Genomic DNA, 22377 nt, shown 5'->3' on the forward strand with positions numbered 1-22377 from the left:
CAGTTGTTCAGTGTGTTCTTGGCCTCTATCCCAGTACCATCTCAAAAGTGTACAAAAAAAAACAATGTCCTCAAAAAGCTTCCATGAGCTGCCACTCCAAACAAATTTCCAAACTGGGAGATATGTGTTAACTTGTCTTTTCAAGGTTACTCAAAATACATTTCAGAACGTTTTGTTTATTCTCAATACATCCTTTATGTTGTAAAAGTATCTTGTCAGATTGGTTTACTTTGATGAGCAAGTTTAAGTCCTATTAGCTAAATTGTTGAGTTTTGGCACCCTTTCAGAGCATGACAGTGGGCGAAAAGAGAATATTTTATACTTCAGATTACATTATCTTTTCCTCAGTGAACATTTTCTTACATACCCTTACCCTGTCAGGGAGTGGAGGATGTCAATTCTGCAGTGCAAGACAAGCAGGACCATTGCATGATGGAAATGGATCCACACACCCATAAAATCATGTGATCTCAAATCAAATGTATTTATAAAGCCCTTACATCAGCTGATGTCACAAAGTGCTGTACAGAAACCCAGCCTAAAACCCCATACAGCAAGCAATGCAGGTGTAGAAGCACAGTGGCTAGGAAAAACTCCTTAGAAAGGCCAGAACCTAGGAAGAAACCGAGAGAGGAACCAGGCTATGAGGGGTGGCCAGTCCTCTTCTGGCTGTGCCCGTTGGAGATTATAACAGAACATGGCCAAGATGTTCATAGATGACCAGCAGGGTCAAATAATAATAATCACAGTGGTTGTCGAGGGTGCAACAGGTCAGCATCTCAAGAGTAAATGTCAGTTGGCTTTTCATCGCCGATCATTCAGAGTATCTCTACCGGACCTGCTGTCTCTAGACATTTGAAAACAGCAGGTCTGGGACAGGTAGCACGTCCAGTAAACAGGTCAGGGTTCCATAGCCGCAGGCAGAACAGTTGAAACTGGAGCAGCAGCACGGCCAGGTGGACTGGGGACAGAAAGGAGTCATCAGGCCAGGTAGTCCTGAGGCATGGTCCTAGGGCTCAGGTTCTCCGAGAGAGAAAGAAAGAGAGAAAGAAAGAAAGAACGAGAGAGAGAATTAGAGAGAACATACTTAAATTCACACAGGACACCGTATAAGACAGGAGAAATACTCCAGATAAAACAGACTGACCCTAGCCCCCCAACACAAACTACTGCAGCATAAATACTGGAGGCTGAGACAGGAGGGGTCGGGAGACACTGTGGCCCTATCTGACGATGCCCCCGGATAGGGCCAAACAGGCAGGATATAACCCCACCCACTTTGCCAAAGCATAGCCCCCACACCACTAGAGGGATACTTCAACCACCAACTTACCATCCTGAAACAAGGCCGAGTATAGCCCACAAAGATCTCCGCCACGGCACAACCAAATGGGGGGCTCCAACCCGGACAGGAAGATCACGCCAGTGACTCAACCCACTAAAGTGACGCAAATGAGTGTGTGCTTTTGAACTTGTAACACCAGACCCTCACCCTCTCTCCTGCTATGTGTACTAGTCAGTGAGACTTGGCATGTTAAAACTTAAAATAGAGTGGTGACGCGGAATCCTCTGTCATGCATCCAGTGTGGGCACAGCAAGCTCTGGTTACACAGCGCAAGCACAGTTTCATATTGCATTGGAGAGGCAGAGGGCTCCACACTTCCCGCTGCACCAGTCCAGTAGCTGACCAGCTTTGCCAGTCCTCAGGGATCGAGTTTGTGGAAGGGAAACATGCCTAAAGTCAATATGCCAGGTGAGTCGTCTGGTGGGTGCCACTGCCATTGTATTGACAGACTGCTACCCCACTTTCAAGCCATGCCCAGGCCTTAGATTGTTGGTAGTCCTGTCATGCAGCATTGTAGCCAGTAGAACACAGATTTCCAGAGTGCAGTATTTTATATATGAAAACGTAGTTCTTTTGTAAATAGCCTTTATTCAAGTACAATGATTTCTCGCTCTAATCATAATCTTCCAGGGTTTATATTTATTTAAAAGCTTGTTATTAAAGGGTGACTGCACTTCCTAATTTAACCTAATGTTTCAACAATGATCATTAAGAAATGCTAGCAAGTTCATTTTGCGTGACCTGGGTGGGCTGGGTTTGCTTATTTTTGACCATTCCATTGGTCATCCTAAGGAGAGGTCTCTGCCCACCCGGGGCACCGGGCCATGCAAAGCGAACCTGAGTTGTCTTTTAACAGAAAACCACCACACATGTTAATAGGCAAAAGGGGGAATTAATTGTTGACATAATTGTAATCCAAACTAAATCCTCAAGTAAGTCATGAAGCAGTGACTAGCCATACTCCGTTTTGGACGAGACTGACTTTACGACCAAAATGATCCTATTTACACTTTGTAGTACATTTTGACGCTAGTATAAATGTTTGGCTCCTATCAATGCCACATAGGCCAGTAAAGGGCAGTTGACCTTTAATGGACTACCCATATTTTATTGTGAACGTCAAACTCTAAATATGTGTTGGTAACTCTAATTTGATGGTCACTTACCTCTGCTGATTTGTCCCCTCGTGTTTTGTCAGAATCATTTTTCTTTCAGACAATCCATTCAGAAATGTTAATTGTAAAGATTTATACAGGATAAAAGTTCCTAATCTCAATTTGACTCAATATCAGAAAGCTTTGATATGTTGACTGACAAATCCAGTCGCACCAGGTCATGAGCACAGACTAGCCAACTGTTCAGGTGATAAATTCCCATTGAGGCACTTGTTTGTCTGTCAGTACCACTCTGACGTTGTAATTGGTGGGCAGAGAATTGGCTTGACAGCTTTAATACGAAGTCATTAAGGTGTAATTTGAACCTCTACCTATGGACAAGCAATCCAAAATTACAAAATACTTCAGAGTGTTGGGGAGTCTTCCCAGGTCCAGTATTTCTGTAACATATAGACATGACTATGATATGTTATATTGAACATGGATGTGGACCAATACAGTTGAAGTCGTAACACTTTAGCCAAATACATTTAAACTCAGTTTTTCACAATTCCTGACATTTAATCCTCGTAAAAATTAGGATCACCACATTATTTTAAGAATGTGAAATGTCAGAATAATAGTAGAGAGAATGATTTATTTCAGCTTTTATCTATTTCATCACATTCCCAGTGGGTCAGAAGTTTACATACACTCAATTAGTATTTGGTAGCATTGCCTTTAAATTGTTGAACTTGGGTCAAACGTTTCAGGTAGCCTTCCACAAGCTTCCCACAATAAGTTGGGTGAATTAGCTGGTGTAACTGAGTCAGGTTTGTTGGCCTCCTTGCTTGCACACGCTTTTTCAGTTCTGCCCACACATTTTCTATAGGATTGATATCAGGACTTTATGATGGCCACTCCAATACCTTGACTTTGTTGTCTTTAAGCCATTTTTGCCACAACTTTGGAAGTATGCTCGGGGTCATTGTCCATTTGGAAGACCCATTTGTGACCAAGCTTTAACTTCCTGACTGAAGTCTTGAGATGTTGCTTCAATATATCCACATAATTGTCTTTCCTCATGATGCCATCTATTTTGTGAAGTGCACCAGCCCCTGCTGCAGCAAAGCACCCCCACAACATGATGCTGCCACCCGCGTGCGTCCTGTTTGGAATGGTTTTCTTCAGCTTGCAAGCCTCCCCCTTTTTCCTCTAAACATAACAATGGTCATTTTGGCCAAACAGTTCTATTTTTGTTTCATCAGACCAGAGGACATTTATCCAAAAAGTACGATCTTTGTCCCCATGTGCAGTTGCAAACCGTAGTCTGGCTTTTTTAATGGCAGTTTTGGAGCAGTGGCTCCTTCCTTGCTGAGCGTCCTTTCAGCTTATGTCATTATAGGACTTGTTTTATTGTGGATACATTTGTACCTGTTTCCTCCAGCATCTTCACAAGATCCTTTGCTGTTGTTCTGGGATTGATTTTCACTTTTCACACCAAAGTACGTTCATCTCTAGGAGACAGAATGCATCTCCTTCCTGAGCGGTATGACGGCTGCGTGGTCCCATGGTGTTTATACTTGCGTACTATTGTTTGTACAGATGAACGTGGTACCTTCGGGCATTTGGAAATTGTTCCCAAGGATGAACCAGGCTTGTGGAGATCTACAAAAACAATTCTGAGGTCTTGGCTGATTTCTTTTGATTTTCCCATGATGTCAATCAAAGAGGCACTGGTTTTGAAGGTATGCCTTGAAATACATCCACAGGTACACCTCCAATTGACTGAAATGATGTCAAATAGCCTATCAGAAGCTTCTAAAGCCATGACATAATTTTCTGGAATTTTCCAAGCTGGTTAAAGGCACAGTCAACTTAGTGTATGTAAACTTCTGACCCACTTTAATTGTGATACAGTGAATGATAATTGAAATAATCTGTCTGTAAACAATTGTTGGAAAAATGACTTGTGTCATACACAAAGTAGATGTCCTAACCGACTTGCCAAAACTATAGTTTGTTAACAATAAATTTGTGGAGTGGTTGAAAAAAAGAGTTTTAATGATTCCAACCTAAGTGTATGTAAACTTCCCACTCAACTGTATGTGTGTGATGCCTTTTAAACTGTGTTTAGACAAGTAGCCCATTTCTGATCTTTTTTGTTCTTAGGCTATTGTTATCCAAACATTATGTTAAACAGCTGGGTCATGTGATGTCTTCCTTGGAATACCGGTACTGAATAGAACTGTATCATCACCATCAGCACCCTGTAAGACTAACAAGTTACTGAGTGTCATTCTAATCATAAGAGGGCATTGCTGCCTAAATCTGCAGAATTGCTCCAGCAATGTATTCAAGGCATGGTCATGGCATTTCGCCAAGGTCTGGAATCCTTTCATAAGATCTCGAAGTAACTCCTTGTGTCTCCCAGTGGTGGCTCCTAGATAGGAGATGGCGTTGCGGAGCTGGTCCGAGTCTGCTGGGTCAGTCATGGCCAGTTCGTACTATCAAGGCTCAGGATAAGACCCAGATGCAGACAGTTCGATTCACAGATGTTTATTAACAAAATAGGGGTCAGGCAAATGACAGGTCAAGGGCAGGCAGGGGTCAGTAATCCAGGGCAGAGTCAGTAAGGTACAGAACAGCAGGCAGGCTCGGGTCGGGGCAGGCAGAGGTCAGTAATCCACGGCAGAGTCAGTAAGGTACAGAACAGCAGGCAGGCTCGGGGTCGGGGCAGGCAGAGGTCAGTAATCCACGGCAGAGTCAGTAAGGTACAGAACAGCAGGCAGGCTCGGGGTCGGGGCAGGCAGAGGTCAGTAATCCACGGCAGTGTCAGAAATGTACAGAACGGCAGGCAGGCTCAGGTAGAAAGGTCAAAACTGGAAGAACTAAACTCTGCAAAAAAATAAACGTCCCTTTTACAGGACCCTGTCTTTCAAAGATAATTCCTAAAATTCCAAATAACTTCACAGATCTTCACTGTAAAAAGTTTAAACATTGTTTTCCATGCTTGTTCAATGAACCATAAACAATTCATGAACATGCACCTGTGGAACGGTCATTAAGACACTAATAGCTTACAGACGGTAGGCAATTAAGGTCACAGTTATGAAAACTAAAGAGGCCTTTCTACTGACTCTGAAAAACACCCTGCTCATCTGTGTGAACATGCCTTAGGCATGCTGCAAGGAGGAATGAGGACTGCAGATGTGGTCAGGGCAATAAATTGCAATATCCATACAGTGAGACGCCTAAGACAGCGCTACAGGGAGACAGGACAGACAGCTGATTGTCCTTGCAGTGGCAGACCACGTGTAACAACACCTGCACAGGATCAGTACATCCGAACATCACACCTGCGGGACAGGTATAGGATGACAACAACAACTGCCCGAGTTACACCAGGAATGCACAACCCCTCCATCAGTGCTCAGACTGTCCGCAATTGGCTGAGAGATGCTGGACTGAGGGCTTGTCGGCCTGTTGTATGGCAGGTCCTCACCAGACATCACTGTCAGCAATGTCGCCTATGGGCACAAACCCACCATCGCTGAACCAGACAGGACCGGCAAAAAGTGCTCTTCACTGACAAATCGCGGTTTTGTCTCAACCGGGATGATGGTCGGATTCGCGTTTATCATCGAAGGAATGAGCGTTACACTGAGTTCTGTACTCTGGAGCAGGATCGATTTGAAGGTGGAGGGTCCGTCATGGTCTGGGGTGGTGTGTCACAGCATCATCGGACTGAGCTCGTTGTCATTGCAGGCAATCTCAATGCTGTGCATTACAGGGAAGACATCCTCTTCCCTCATGTGGTACCCTTCCTGCAGGCTCATCCTGACATGACCCTCCAGCATGACAATGCCACCAGCCATACTGCACGTTCTGTGCGTGATTTCCTGCAAGACAGGAATGTCAGTGTTCTGCCATGGCCAGCGAAGAGCCCGGATCTCAATCCCATTGAGCACGTTTGGGACCTGCTGGATTGGAGGGTGAGGGCTAGGGCCATTCCCCCCAGAAATGTCCAGGAAATTGCAGGTGCCTTGGTGGAAGAGTGGGTTAACATCTCACAGCAAGAACTGGCACATCTGGTGCAGTCCATGAGGAGGAGATGCACTGCAGTACTTAATGCAGCTGGTGGCCACACCAGATACTAACTTTTACTATTGATTTTGACCCTCCCCTTTGTTCAGGGACACATTATTCAATTTCTGTTCGTTACATGTCTGTGGAACTTGTTCAGTTTATGTCTTTGTTGTTGAATCTTGGTATGTTCATACAAATATTTACACGTTAAGTTTGCTGAAAATAAATGCAGTTGACAGTGAGAGGACGTTTCTTTTTTTGCTGAGTTTAGAAAACAGGGACTAGAGAGAAAAGGCGCACGGGATGAAACACGCTGGTAGACTTGACGAGACAAGACAAACTAGCAACAGACCAACAAAAAACACCGATATAAATGCACAGGGGATAATGGGGGAAATGGGAGACAAGCACAAGAGAGGTGAAACAGATTAGAAAAACATGTTTTCTTCATCCAAGGATAACGTATAGAGCAGGAGTACTCAAGTACTATTTGAGAAGTTCCGGTCACACACGTCTGGATGGATAATGTCAATTATCGGCGTAGTAACAGACCCCCACCTCGCCAACCCATGCAACCCCAAACTCTTCACACCCCTCTTGTTGGAGAGAAAATGTTATTGTTTTAAAGCTCATTTTCTGCAATTCTATGCATTCTTCCATGTCTAATGTGTGTTTATATTATTTTTAATTGTTTTATTTACCGGCCTATTGACCCTGTTCTGGGTCCGGATCCGGTCCGCCAGTTGAGTATAAGGGGGTATAGAGAATAAATGAATCAAAGGTGGCCTGTCTCAGTGAGTCACTGTACATGGGAATGCATGACAGGAAACTCAACAGACACGATGCTCTTGGTTCTCCAGACTTGTTTGTGCTGTGAAGGGATGAGTAAATGTTTTCTTTCCCCCGTCCCCTGAATGTTGGGAATCTCATGGATGATTCTACTCTTTGCATGGATCTTAGAGATACAACATTAATAATTCCATTAAGCCTACTACTGGACTAAAATGCATGCTCAATAGAGAATCTATATTAAAAGTTGGGTTTAAAGGAGAAGTTCAGTATTTTACAACTCAACGTTGGATGGTTCCTCACCCTGAAAGTAGTCTATGGGCTAGGAGATACTGTAATCCATGGTTCGGTTTTCATTACAGCTACTACAAACTTCAGCTAACTTTAGCCAACGCTAGCTAAAACTCCATGTAAGTGATAGGGGTACATTCCATAGGGGTACATTCCATAGGGGTACATTCATAGGGGTACATTCCATAGGGGTACATTCATAGGGGTACATTCATGCAATGTAAAATAAAATCACCACATCAAACCAAGTTGATTTGAAATAATTTGGCCATGGATTTTAGAAAATTGAACGCATGCCCCTATCATTTTGATTTTATCTAGCATTGGCTAAATTTAACTTAAGTTTTTAATAGCTGGTAAAAAACAAACAAACAAACCATAGATTACAGTTAATCTTGGCCCATATGCTACTGTCAGGGGGAGGAACCATCTAACATTAGAAATTAACCAGTGTCTGACTGACCACTATTTTAGAACCATGACATACTGTTTTGCAATAACCTTAATTTAAACGTAACATGTTCCCTAAATATCGTGATTCATATTCTACCAAAAACAATGACTTACTTCTGTAAGTAATTTCATGCTTGTTAATTAATGTTTAACCTCGATAAACATCCATTGCCACTTTAGATGATTTTGTTGTGTATTTTCAGTCATGTTGTGATTCATTGTTAGTATTTTATCAACACATTCATGAGTTAACTCAATTGACTTTCATTATGTTCATTATCTCATGCTGAATCCTTGGATGGTTACATGTTGCATCTCTAAATGGGGAAAGGGTTTTCCGTCGTTTGATCAAATAAAACAGACCAGGGAAGGGTGTCTCGTTCATTTTAATGTGTATTAACATTATCTAACTCATTAATTTAATCTGTAACCTGACTTTTATTTTGTTTCATTGGTTGCCTTTTGGTTTATCCTCTTCTCTCCTGCTGTGGAATGCAGTATCAGGTCAAAGTAAGTATGAAGGGTGAGAAGAAGACAGCAATCCTAGAGTAGCCTGACCTTGCGTCTATGTCCCACCATTGAAATGTGTGACTGCCAACATTCATTCACTCACTTATTTGTCATAGAATAGAGTTTGCAGTGGATGCTAGACAAATGAATGAGTCAATAAATGTGTCAGTCTGATGGCGCATGAGGTTTCTGGGCCTTGTTGAGTCCAGAGATACTCTGACTCCATGAGCAAGATAGGCCAAGAGTTTCTGCAGTTGTGTAGTATCACAGCCTCTTTTGTCTTGTTTGGCTCTAGAAGGCTGTTTTGTTTGTACTGTAGATATTTGATGTATCAGTAGAGCAAGACTTTGAGTGTTTATGTGAGTCGTCGGGCCCTATTGTTTGTGCTGGATTACTGTAGCTCTGTGTGCATGGAACCTTGTGTTACCAGTCCAAGCTAGTGATCAGAGCTGTGGGAGTTGACGTTGGACCAAGTTCTGCTTGGTCTTATACACACACAAAGCATGTGCTGCTGGAGAGTGTTTTCAACTGCAGTAAGGCATGTCTAATGTTTCCCTCTGTGGTACTACCTTGTTGTTTACAAGATCATTTCAACCAATAATTTAAATCATGATGGATTTGACCATCCTAGCTTTCTTGATCATTCACACCTGTTGTATCTATGCTGTTGATAGCTTGTTTCATGTTCAGTGCTTGTTTCAGGTCAGCGCTCCATGTTGTCCATTTCATTGCATCATGTCCTGTGTAGTGCACTTAAAAGCTTTTGGGAAACAAAATGTGATATGGCATATGACATAAGAAAAGTGCACACTTAGTAACTTGCTATTACCTTACAGCAAAATGGGGTTTGTAACACGTTTGTAAATGTTTCTGCCAGAGACCGATGAGCACATGCGTGCCTTTGCAGAGGAAGTCTTTGCATCTGAGACCAAAGGTGAGGGCGTCCGCGATGAGATTTCCTTGTTTGAAGAGCAAGATGACTGTCCCATCCTTAAACAGGAAATGGCCTACCACCTGCAGACTGAAGAAGATACTGAGAAACGGTGGGTATTAGCAGAGAGGAAGATGTGAAATAGAGGGTTTACTCCTGATATAAGTGGACGCACATGGCATTTCATCAACTTATATACACTACCGTTCAAAAGTTTGTCCTTGTTATAGAAAGAAAAGCAAATTTTTTGTCCATTAAAATAACAGTGTAGACATTGTTAATGTTGTAAATGACTGTTGTAGCTGGAAACGACAGATTTCTTTAATGGAATATCTACATAGGCATACAGAGGCCCGTTATCAGCAACCATCACTCCTGTTGTGTTAACTAATCATTGTGTTAACGTTGTGTTAACTAATCCAAGTTTACCCTTTTAAAAGGCTAATTGATCATTAGAAAACCCTTTTGCAATTATGTTAGCACAGCTGAAAACTGTTGTTCTGTTTAAAGAAGCAATAAAACTGGCCTTCTTTAGACTAGTTGAGCATCTGGAGCCTCATCATTTGTGGGTTCAATTACAGGCTCGAAATGGCCAGAAACAAAGAACTTTCTTCTGAAACTCGTCAGTCCTTTCTTGAACTGAGAAATGAAAGCTATTCGATGTGAGAAATTGCCAAGAAACCGAAGATCTCGTACGATGCTGTGTACTACTCCCTTCTCAGAACAGCGCAAACTGGCGCTAACCAGAATAGAAAGAGGAGTGGGAGGCCCCGGTGCATAACTGAGCAAGAGCACAAGTACATTCGAGTGTCTAGTTTGATAAAGCGCTGTTCTGTGAAGGGAGTAGTACACAGCGTTGTACGAGATCATCAGTTTCTTGTAAATTTCTCTCATGGAATAGCCTTAATTTCTGTGGTAAACACAGGCTTAGATCTTATACGTTTTGTTCTATGATCATCTTCATCAGATAACGTAACTTTTTGTGAATTTTGAAGCATGTACATAATTGTGAAAAGCACGTAAAGCACAAAGGCTTCATAATTCATAAAGGTCATGGTAACTGACTTATATTAGAGGACAAAACTTATACGATTTCTTAAGCCTGTGTTAACCTCTGTGTTTATCTCAAAAACCATAGGAATGGCTGAACGAACCAGAGGTAACTCGTTTCCGTTTTTTAGGACTACAACAAGCTCTATGTCACGCTTGAATGGTGATGAACAAATTCAATTCAGTCAGTCGTTCTAATGACATTAGCTACCGCCAGCGACGTGATACAAATGCCCAGTGGGAAGCACTTCGAAAACAGACCTTTGCACTGGTCATTCGCACCAGCTTGTCGTTACGTTAGCTAATCAAATCAAACTTTATTTGTCACATGTGCCGAGTACAGCAAGTGTAGACCTTACTGTGAAATGCTTACTTACAAGCCCTTAACCAACAGTGCAGTCCAAGAAGAGTTAAGAAAATATTTACCAAATAAACTAAAGTAAAAAGTAACACAATAACGAGGCTATTTACAGGGGGTACCGAGTCAGTGTGTTGGGGTACAGGTTAGTTGAGGTCATTTGTACATGTAGGTTGAGGTGTCAATGTAGCAGCAGTGTACAAAACAAATGGAGAGGGGGTGTCAAATTAAATAGTCCGGTGGCCATTTTTTCAATTGTTCAGCAGACTCATGGCTTGGGGGTAGAAGCTGTTAAGAAGCCTTTTGGTCCTGGAATGGGCGCTCCAGTACCACTTGCAATGCGGTAGCAGAGAGAACAGTCTACGACTTTGGTGACTGGAGTCTCTGACAATTTTATTGGCTTTCCTCTGACACTGCCTATTATATAGGTCCTGGATGGCAGGAAGCTTGGCCCCAGTGATGTACTGGGCCGTATGCACTACCCTCTGTAGCACCTTACGGTCAGATCCCAAGCAGTTGCCATACCAGGCAGTGATGCAACCGGTCACGATGCTCTTGATGGTGCAGCTGTAGAACTTTTAATTGGCATGTCACGGTGATATCCAGATGGAGACCAATACAAGTTATTTCTCCCTCGCCGATTGAACTAAATATCACTTTATATTAGCAGTTTTATCTAGCGCCATACTGCTGTTGTTGCCAAGCCAGCTAATCAGCATAAACTAACTAGCTGGGATGGGCTCATCAGGACGACGGTATAACTGACTGAACCGAATCCATTCGTCTCAGCTGGGTGACATATGTCATCAATTTGGGTGTACCAGGCATGTCCATATAGTCTCGCCCATTACCTTATCACTAAATCCACTCTTTGTCTGTCGCACCTCCCCTGTCGCTCGGCAGTAAGAAGAGACTACAAAAGTGTCGCACCATGACTTTGCCTCCATCCATGAGTGACCAGGCCAGGAAGGTGCTGGCACCTGTGGCGGAGGTGTTGATGGACACCCCGACCTACCTAGAAGTGCCTGACTTCCAGAGAGTGGCCATCATTGGAGACTACGCCTCTGGGGTATTATATTTTAGCTATGTAGCCTATGTTTCTCTCTTATCCAGGTTAGACTTATTGAGATCAAATCCCCTTTGCAAGAGAGACCTGGTCCAACAGGATGGACCCGCTCATAAACGCATACATAACACACTATCTATGCTGCCTCCTCCCGCTCCCCCTCAAATAGCAGCAAATGTCTTGTGGCTCGGGTGTGAACTTGACCACTATGGCTAGTATGTGTCTCTGGGTCTGGGTCATTAACCTCTTGTAGGGAAGCCTCCTCAAGGAATAGATCCCTCTACACTGGAGACTAGGAGCCCACAGCAGATGCCTGGGTTTAAGTTTAAAAAATGTCTCTGACATTTACAGAGAGAAATCATTAGGAGGACGTGGGGCCTGCTTATCAAACTGTTCACTTTCCCCTCTGCCAACTTAAGCATTACTACATAACCCACTTATGAATATTATCAAATTATTTGGTCCCATTGTAAACTGACAACTTGCTGACAATTATCCATTTGTGTTAGATCAGTGATTACTTCAAGGGATGGAAGGATGCTTTTTTTTAAAGTATTGGAACAGGGCACTTATTCCATCATTCCCCTCGCTACTCATAGGTGACCATGGATGACTTTGAGCTTTCCTGTAAGGGTGTGTACCGTGCTCTGACCATCAGAGAGAAGTACATGAGGCTGGCCTACCAGCGCTTCCCCCTCACCACATCCCAGTACCTGAGGGACATTGAGGGAGAGCCCTTTAAGCCTGAACACTCCGTGCAGCCAGGTAAGTGAATAGGCTGGCAAGTGTGAATGTAAATGTCTGGGGTATGCATGCAGTAGTTTCTCGTGACAGATGATTACTGCCAAGAAAGTATCTAACAGCTACCATTTTGTTTGTCAGTCTTCACATCCCCACCCAAGGAGGGCGAGGACCCCTTCAACACCAAGTGCCTGCCCGAAAACCTGAGCTGGGTAGCGCGTATGAAGGACGGTGTCATCTACGTGTACAAAGACGCAGCAGAGGCCGACCAACACAAACCCATCGAGAACATGCCCGGCCCCCACTACGAAACCTTCATCGACGACATGAACTTCCTCATTGCTCTGATTGCACAGGGCCCAACGTGAGTTTTACTGCACAATGAGAGGTCAACTCCAACCTAATCTCATTACAAGACACTTCCGGCCAAATGCGAAGAGTCTGGTGGACCAAAGCGGAAAACTTGGCCTTGGTTAGCCAATACAGAACTTATTCGATGAGGTTTAACGGCGGTTGGCATCATATACATTTTGCATTACCGCCACCTACTAGACTGGAGTACAACTCCCTTATACTTTGCTTGAAAGAATAAATAAATAAACAAGTACCCTACCATCTAACACTACACTCACAAAAAAATACAAATAATACAAAAGGACACCACACTTCTCTACTATTTAAATCTATTAAGTCCTACCTCAGGCCAACAACCTGAAAGGATGGGACACCACCACTTAACACACCCTGTAACTCTTCTGATGTCAAGTCTCGCACACCCAAATACCTCTCTGCAGCTGCCACCACAACCTCAATTTTCTGTGACTTACGTTCCATCCCTGCAGGACAGTTGATAACCATTGCTGTAAATGCAAAAAATCCAATCTTACGGAATAATATATATCACTTGTTGTCCTATCCTTCTGTACTGGTACAGATCTACTACTCACACCACTCCTCCCAGGATCCCTCCTCTTTGACCCATCTTCCTCTACTTTCTTCACTGCCTCAGCATATGACAACTTCTGCATTACTCTAACCCTGGAAACCTCAGCCTGCCTCTCTCACACAGGACATTTCTGACCCCCACGCCCATGGGCACCCCTACAATTAACACATACCACTACTTTCCCCAATGCTATACATTCCTTTGTCTCATGCCCTTCTGCACACTTCTCACACCTAGGAACCTCCCTCCTACACACTGCTGACACATGCCCATAAGCTTGACACCTGTAACAACGTATTCACATTTTTTGCCCCCATTAGTTTAATGCGGAGCACCTTCTGCCTCTGACCAGCAGAAACACAAACAATTATCAAAAGACCACTTCTGGTTACCCTCACCAATTCCACAGCACCCAACTCACGCACAATGAAACCACAAATGGATCAGCCAAAAGGCCAGGGGCCACTTTTTCCAAAAACTTCACTCCTACTGTCACAGACTCATTTTATCCTGACCCTTAGCGCAAGCCTCGGGCTCCGAGAATTTCACCACACCTACCACCTCCGATACTTTGACCTAATTCACTTCCATTTGTCCTCCTGTCTTCAGCTCACTCTGCTTACACTTTCTACCATTCTTCTTTAAAAAACCATCTCCCTTTTTCCTGATATTTTTAACCTACTCAAGCTCACCCTCTTTCTCCCTCTCTCTCTTAGACCTCCTCTGCCTGTCTTTTTCCCTCCATTCCTCCTCCGTGTTCCAAGCATACGTCTCCTTATGATAATACTGCACTGACAAGTATATGTCTCCTTGTGATAATACTGCACTGACAAGTATGCGTCTCCTTATGATAATACTGCACTGACATCCTGACATACATCTTGATCTTGCCTTCTCAAGGGACGCCATTTAACCAACTGTCACAATCTCCGTATAATCAACACAAACCCCTCGGAATCACCAATACAGAATGATCAGGAGAAACTCCTGACACACAGGCATTGGCTTAATCTACCAACCAATCATCTCCCACAACCCCTTCCTCTTCACCCTCCCCGGTACGTGTCTTGTGCGCAACACAAGTTCTTGCCTGGGTCTTGCCTCCATTTGGAGCCACGCCAAGCAGTTGTGTGATTCGTTAATTTAATTACAAATACTTTAATCAGTGAGGTCACACCCATTGAATTCTGTTGTCACTCCCACTAAGCTAACTTTTAAACGTTGATGTTTTTACATTTTTAGTCATTTAGCAGACGTGCTTATCCAGAGCGACTTTGAGTGCATACATTTTCCTATTTGTTCATACGAGTCCCCCATGGGAGTCAAACCCACAACCCTGGCGTTGCAAGTGCCATGCTCTACCAACTGAGCTCACGGGACTATGTCCTATGCTTATTTGCACTTAGTCCAAGAATGTACTCTTAAGGGGTGTAGGCGAGCCTACCGTTACTCCTTAAGGTCCTAACTCTATAAAGGTGTGTAGTAATTGTTTTTTTGAAAATGATTTCTCGCTGATATTAAAGATATGTTCCACAAGCTATGCATGTTCATGTTCAGACAGAGCATCGAGCATTTTAACACATAAGTCTCCCTAGAAGAGGATACCTTCATCAATACACGCTAAAGGTAGTTAGCATCTATGAATTTGGTAATATGTGCTGTGTGCAATAGCCTGGGAGCGAGGTTAACTCCAACCCAGCAGAGTCACAGTAGTGTGTATGTGGTGGCTTTTGATCCAACCCTGCTTAAACACTTGCATCAAGTGACCTAGGCTGCGTTTACACAGCCAGACCATTTCTGATCTTTTTTTTTCTTTCCACTAATTGGTCTTTTGACCAATCAGATCAGCTTTTGCCAATAATTGGGCAAAATATTAGAATTGGGCTACCTGTGTAAATGCAGCCTTATGGCTGGTCTGGAACAAATAATCCAACATATGGACTACATATCACACCATGAAATGCCTAACAACTTTACAAGATCCACATGACATTTATGTCTGTCTTTCCTGGGTGGCAGTAAGACATACAGTCACCGTCGTCTGAAGTTCCTCATGTCCAAGTTCAACGTGCATGAGATGCTGAACGAGATGGAGGAGATGAAGGAGCTGAAGCTGAACCCCCATAGGGACTTCTACAACTGCAGGAAGGTAGATAGCTGCCACCTTACAAAACATATTAGTATTGGCCTAGCTTATTAAACCCAAAACCTCTTGGTGTAATGGTTAAGGTGCTGGCTTAACACACATGCATAACCAGACATTGATTTATTGATCGGAAATTACAGAACAATTACTAGGATTTTCTGCCTGTAGCAACAATAGTGGATAATGTTGAAAATACCGGTAAAAGCAGGTGTTGGCTAGGTAGTATACAGTTTGTCAGAGTGTACTTTTTGTAGCCGGTTAGGAGAATTAGATTAAAGTTAGGAAAATCAAATTTTTGGCATTTTTGGCAAAAAAGCACATTTTTGGCATCAATTTGACATAAGCTGTATCCTCCCTAGTCATGAACGTAAAAGCACCTAAAAGTAGGGCCCTAGACATGGTCAATCACAGAGCACATTCAACACTGAAAAGAACTGCCTGTAACAGGGAAATATTCACCCTGTTACATCAGTTTAACTTCAATTAATAAAAATGAGAGCAATAACAAAATGACAAAAAAGACCTTTCAACAGATATCTTATAATTGTGAATGCAAAAGACGTCTATGGGCTTTAGAGTAGGCTACTTTAACTTCCTACAACCTGGGTGCGACTTCCGCTTCTGCTCGCAAATAGCACGTTGTGTGCTCTGCTCCCCCTGTTGTTCAAGCAGTGTCAGTACACCACAAAGAGAACTCATAATAACTTGTAAGTAACTCATAACTATTTTTTCTCATAACTCCTGTGTGTGCTGTTGTAGGTAGACACCCACATCCATGCAGCTGCCTGCATGAACCAGAAGCACCTCCTGCGCTTCATCAAGAAGTCATACAGGGTGGACGCTGACCGTGTAGTGCAAAATATTAAGGGCAAAGATGTGACCATGAAGGAACTGTTTGCCAACCTCAACCTACACCCCTATGATCTCACTGTCGATTCCCTGGATGTGCACGCTGTGAGTCCTACCTCTAGCTAGTGTAGCGTTCAAAGGGGAAATGCAGTCCTGTGGCCAAAGTGAAAGTGTGATACGACCTCCTGTGTAATAAAGTTCCAGACCTCTTGGCAGAAGCCGTAGATTGCTTATATAGTCAAATGCATATAGTGAAACAATATGCAGCTTTGATATTTGTATTATTTTTCCATTGCCAGTGTGTACATTCCCTGGTCTTACATGCTTCTCTCACCCTCTTCTCTCAAGGGCAGACAAACCTTTCAGCGTTTTGACAAGTTCAATGCCAAGTACAACCCTGTGGGAGCCAGTGAGCTGCGTGACCTGTACATGAAAACAGAGAACCACATCGACGGAGAGTACTTTGCCAGGATCATTAAGGTTAGACTGCTATGGCTGAGTTAGTATCCCTTTTGTAAACACTGCTCAATTACTAATTCTCCGTTTTTTTCGCACCCAGGAAGTGGCATCTGACCTGGAGGATGCCAGGTACCAATATGCTGAGCCCCGTCTTTCCATCTATGGCTGTAATCCTAACGAGTGGACCAAGCTCTCCGGCTGGTTCAACAAGCATAGAGTCTTCTCCCCTCAACTCAAGTGGATGATTCAAGTGCCCAGGATCTAGTAAGTTCTATCCCTCTGTTCATCAGTGAATGTACTTCCCTCTTTCTGTACCCTTTTTACGATTAGATTCTTCAGGACGTGTTAGAAATACTTGTTTGGCAAACACAGTAAAAAATTATACTATTTTATGAGCATCATGTTGGCACTCAAAGTAAAAAACAAAACCTGAACAGAATATATTTTTAAACGCCTCTCTAAATAATGATATTCGTGCATTTAGAATGATGTCTGACTAACTTCTAACTGCTCATTCTCTGTACTTCCACCTCAGTGACATCTTTAGAGGCAGGAACTTTGTGCCCCACTTTGGAAAGATGCTGGAGAACATCTTCATGCCTATTTTCCAGGCCACCATCGAACCCCACGCCAACCCTGAGCTCAGCATCTTCCTCAAGCATGTGAGTGAGACTGGAATGAGAGACCAGGGATAAAGGAGGTTTACATTTTTTATTTATAATTTCAAGGGGTATTTCACTCGAATGTCCTAATTCATGATTGTTCTCCAGCCTTGATGGAAATGTTTTCAGAAGGGAGAAATTAGATTTTTTAAATTTGACATTTTCAATCACTTTATAAAAAGAAAGATTGGTATGTCGAAAAAGTATTGAATTTCAAGGCAATCTCTTAATTCTCCATCTTTCTCTATTCTGTAGGTGACAGGATTCGACAGTGTGGATGACGAGTCCAAGCACAGTGGTCACATGTTCTGCACCAAGAGCCCCAAGCCAGAGGAGTGGGACATTGTCAAGAACCCCTCCTACAGCTACTACATCTACTACATGTATGCCAACATCACTATGATCAACCAGCTACGCAAGTGAGTATCACATGTCAAATCACAATCCACATGTCCTTCAAGAAATTGTTTCAGAAAAAGTACAAATCAAACATGATACACCCGTGTCATTATCAGTGTCTTAGAGTGCATGGCCATCATTCTGTCTCTGAGTCTGTGTTTATGTTTGCTTCCTAGAGCTAGGGGAATGAACACCTTCCAGTTCAGGCCCCACTGTGGAGAGGCTGGAGCCGTCACCCATCTGCTGGCCTCCTTCATGACCGCTGACAACATCTCTCACGGCCTCAATCTCAAGAAGGTCAGTAACCTCTCCAAACAAAATAGCCTTCTCTCTTTGGCACCATCAACACATGACACAACTAACTCCTACGGTCTTAATGTTGATGTTTGTATTTAACATTCCCACCCAACAGAGCCCCGTGTTGCAGTACCTCTACTTCCTGGCCCAGATTCCCATTGCCATGTCTCCACTCAGCAACAACAGTCTCTTCCTGGAGTATGCCAAGAATCCTGTTCTGGAGTTCCTCAAGAAGGGCCTGATCGTCTCCCTGTCCACTGATGACCCTATGCAGTTCCACTACACCAAGGTGAGGCCAAACTGGGTTCCCGTTCGGTACTGTCTGTGTTGTGTAGGATGATATGTATGTTTGGGGCTCTCTTGGTTCATGTTGGTGCATTTCGTGCCAATCAACTGACCTAGGGTGCCGTTCATTGGTTTAACCTTTAAGTTCAAAATGGCAATGGTTGATAGAGAGTAAGCAAGATGCCCAGCTCACTCTGCTCTGACTGTGTCCTCAGGAGCCCCTGATGGAGGAGTACGCCATTGCAGCCCAGGTGTTCAAGCTCAGCACCTGTGACATGTGTGAGATCTCCAGGAATAGTGTGCTGCAGAGTGGCCTGTCTAATGAGGTAACAAACCCAACAGACGACAAACAGGATAAACAATACACTGCCTCAGAGACCCACAATTTATTGTCAGTATATATATATACAGTTGAAGTCAGAAGTTTACATACACTTAGGTTGGAGTCATTAAAACGTGTTTTTCAACCACAACCACTAACAAACTATAGTTTTGACAAGTCGGTTAGGACATCTACTTTGTGCATGACACAAGTCATTTTTCCAACAATTGTTTACAGACAGATTATTTCACTTATAATTCACTGTATCACAATTCCAGTGGGTCAGAAGTTTACATACACTAAGTTGACTGTGCCTTTAAACAGCTTGGAAAATTCTAGAAAATGTTGTCAAGGCTTTAGAAGCTTCTGATAGGCTAATTGACATCATTTGAGTCAATTGGAGGTGTACTTGTGGATGTATTTCAAGGCTTACCTTCAAACTCAGTGCCTCTTTGCTTGACATCATGGGAAAATCAAAAGAAATCAGCCAAGACCTCAGAATAAAAATTGTAGACCTCCACAAGTATGTTTCCAAACACCTGAAGGTACCACGTTCATCTGTACAAACAATAGTACGCAAGTATAAATACCATGGGACCACACAACTGTCATACTGCTCAGGAAGGAGATGCGTTCTGTCTCCTAGAGATGAACGTACTTTGGTGCGAAAAGTGCAAATCAATCCCAGAACAACAGCAAAGGACCTTGTGAAGATGCTGGAGGAAACAGGTACAAATGTATCTATATCCACAGTAAAACGAGTCCTATATCGACATCACCAAAAACACTCACAAACTTTTACAGATGCACAATCGAGAGCATCCTGTCGGGCTGTATCACCGCCTGGTACGGCAACTGCTCCGCCCGTAACCATAAGGCTCTCCAGAGGGTAGTGAGGTCTGCACAACGCATCACCAGGGGCAAACTACCTGCCCTCCAGGACACCTACACCACCCAATGTCACAGGAAGGCCAAAAAGATCATCAAGGACAACAACCACCCGAGCCACTGCCTGTTCACCCCGCTATCATCCAGAAGGCGATGTCAGTACAGGTGCATCAAAGCTGGGACCAAGAGACTGAAAAACAGCTTCTATCTCAAGGCCATCAGACTGTTTGTTATACAGCCATCACTACCATTGAGTGGCTGCTGCCAACATACTGACTGGAAAAATGGATGTAATAAATGTATCACTAGCCACTTTAAACAATGACACTTCATATAATGTTTACATACCCTACATTAATCATCTCATATGTATATACTGTACTCTATACCATCTACTGCATCTTGCCATCTTGATGTAATGTATCACTAGCCACTTTAAACAATGCCATTTTATATAATGTTTACATACCCTACATTACTCATCTCATATGTATATACTGTACTCTATACCATCCACAGCATCTTGCCTATGCCGTTCTATACCATCACTCATTCATATATTTTTTTATGTACATATTCTTATTAATTCCTTTACACTTATGTGTTTAATGTAATTGTTGTGAAATTGTTAGGTTAGATTACTAGTTGGAAATTACTGAATTGTCAGAACTAGATGCACAAGCATTTCGCTACACTCGCATTAACATCTGCTAACTATGTGTATGTGAAAAATAAAGTTTGATTTGATTTGACATAACCTGAAAGGCCGCTCAGCAAAGAAGAAACCACTGCTCCAAAACCGCCATAAAAAAGACAGACTACGGTATGTACTTTTTGGAGAAATGTCCTCTGGTCTGATGATACAAAATAGAACTGTTTGGCCATAATGACCATTGTTATGTTTGGAGGAAAAAGGGGGAGGCTTGCAAGCCAAAGACACCATCCCAACCGTGAAGCACGGGGGTGGCAGCATCATGTTTTGGTGGTGCTTTGCTGCAGGAGGGACTGGTGCCTTTCACAAAATAGATGGCATCATGAGGTGGGAAAAGTATGTGGATATATTTGAAGCAACATCTCAAGACACCAGCCAGGAAGTTAAAGCTTGGTCTCAAATGGGTCTTCCAAATGGACAATGACCCCAAGCATACTTCCAAGGTTGTGTCAAAATGGCTTAAGTACAACAAAGTTAAGGTATTAGAGTGGCCATCACAAAGCCCTGACCTCAATCCCGTAGAAAATGTGTGGGCAGAACTGAAAAAGCGTGTGCGAGCAAGGAGGCCTACAAACCTGACTCAGTTACACCAGCTCTGTCAGGAGGAATGGGCAAAAATTATTGTGGGAAGCTTGTGGAAGGCTACCTGAAACGTTTGACCCAAGTTAAATATTTTAAAGGCAATGCTACCAAATACTAATTGAGTGTATGTAAGCTTCTGATCCACTGGGAATGTGATAAAATAAATAAAAGCTGAAATAAATAATTCTCTTTACTATTATTCTGACTATTCACATTCTTAGAATAAAGTGGTGATCCTAACTGACCTAAGACAGGGACTTTTTACTAGGATTAAATGTCAGGAATTGTGAAAAACTGAGTTTAAATGTATTTGGCTAAGGTGTATATAAACTTCCGACTTCAACTGTAAATATTTTTACCAAGACATGCCATGATTCATGGTTAATTTCAGGCTTTTCAAGCATTTTGTTACGTTACAATACACAATAAAGCAATGTGTTGGATTACACAACACTGTCATAGACTGCCATGGCTAAATTTTGTCTGAACCTTGTTGCCTTGGGTTTTTATCTACAGGAGAAGACTCACTTTCTGGGTGCCGGCTATCTGAAGGAGGGCCCTGAGGGCAACGACATCCGCAAGACCAATGTCGCCCAGATCCGTATGGCCTATCGCTACGAGACACTGTGCTATGAGCTCAACCTCATCAAGGAGGGTCTGAAGACTGACTGATAAATCTTAGATTTAATGTTTTATGTTGACAGCCCCTGCTAAATGTATCGATTATTTAAGACAAACCCTTATTGTGTACTAGTGTTCTCTCCATGGCAAACCACATGGTCTAATTATTAGAATGGGTCGTGTGCTTTTAGTGTTATCTCGTGGCTGTGTTCAACTCCGTTAAATGTAACATATGTTTAATTTAACATAAATGTAACATGCATGTTGCATATATAGTGATCATCCTGTATGATGTATTCCATCTTTTCATTTAATTGGTTTCACTGTTATTTTACTTGTTTATGTGAAAACACATTTCATGCTTAATGTGCCATATTGTGGGATGACACAATTACAATAAGGATTGAAAACAAATAAATAAAATGCCAAATGGTTTCATTTGATTTCTGTATGAATCTCTTTTGTCAAACCAAACCATGACTGAATTGATTT

At 42.7% G+C, this 22377-nt stretch overlaps 1 protein-coding gene across 3 annotated transcripts; it reads left to right on the forward strand.

Moving 5' to 3' along the window:
* Positions 1-1564: 1564 nt before the first annotated feature.
* On the forward strand, positions 1565-22328 carry LOC139368669 (AMP deaminase 1-like). 3 transcript variants are annotated; one of them, XM_071107838.1, is made up of 16 exons: positions 1679-1753; positions 4612-4724; positions 9449-9614; positions 11814-11979; positions 12576-12741; positions 12859-13081; positions 15683-15812; positions 16569-16763; positions 17007-17138; positions 17218-17381; positions 17653-17779; positions 18035-18198; positions 18355-18475; positions 18591-18764; positions 18976-19086; positions 21781-22328. In XM_071107838.1, the coding sequence occupies exons 3-16, from the start codon at positions 9463-9465 to the stop codon at positions 21934-21936; spliced, it is 2181 nt and encodes a 726-aa protein (XP_070963939.1). In that variant the 5' UTR covers positions 1679-1753; positions 4612-4724; positions 9449-9462; the 3' UTR covers positions 21937-22328. The 3 variants fall into 3 exon arrangements, with proteins under 3 accessions (XP_070963938.1, XP_070963939.1, XP_070963940.1); XM_071107837.1 differs by lacking the exon at positions 4612-4724 and having other exon boundaries at positions 1565-1753; XM_071107839.1 differs by lacking the exons at positions 1679-1753; positions 4612-4724 and adding an exon at positions 8539-8571.
* The last annotated feature ends 49 nt before the right edge of the window (positions 22329-22377 follow it).

Source organism: Oncorhynchus clarkii, chromosome 16 (assembly GCF_045791955.1).
Source record: "Oncorhynchus clarkii lewisi isolate Uvic-CL-2024 chromosome 16, UVic_Ocla_1.0, whole genome shotgun sequence".
NCBI classification, from domain to species: domain Eukaryota; kingdom Metazoa; phylum Chordata; class Actinopteri; order Salmoniformes; family Salmonidae; genus Oncorhynchus; species Oncorhynchus clarkii.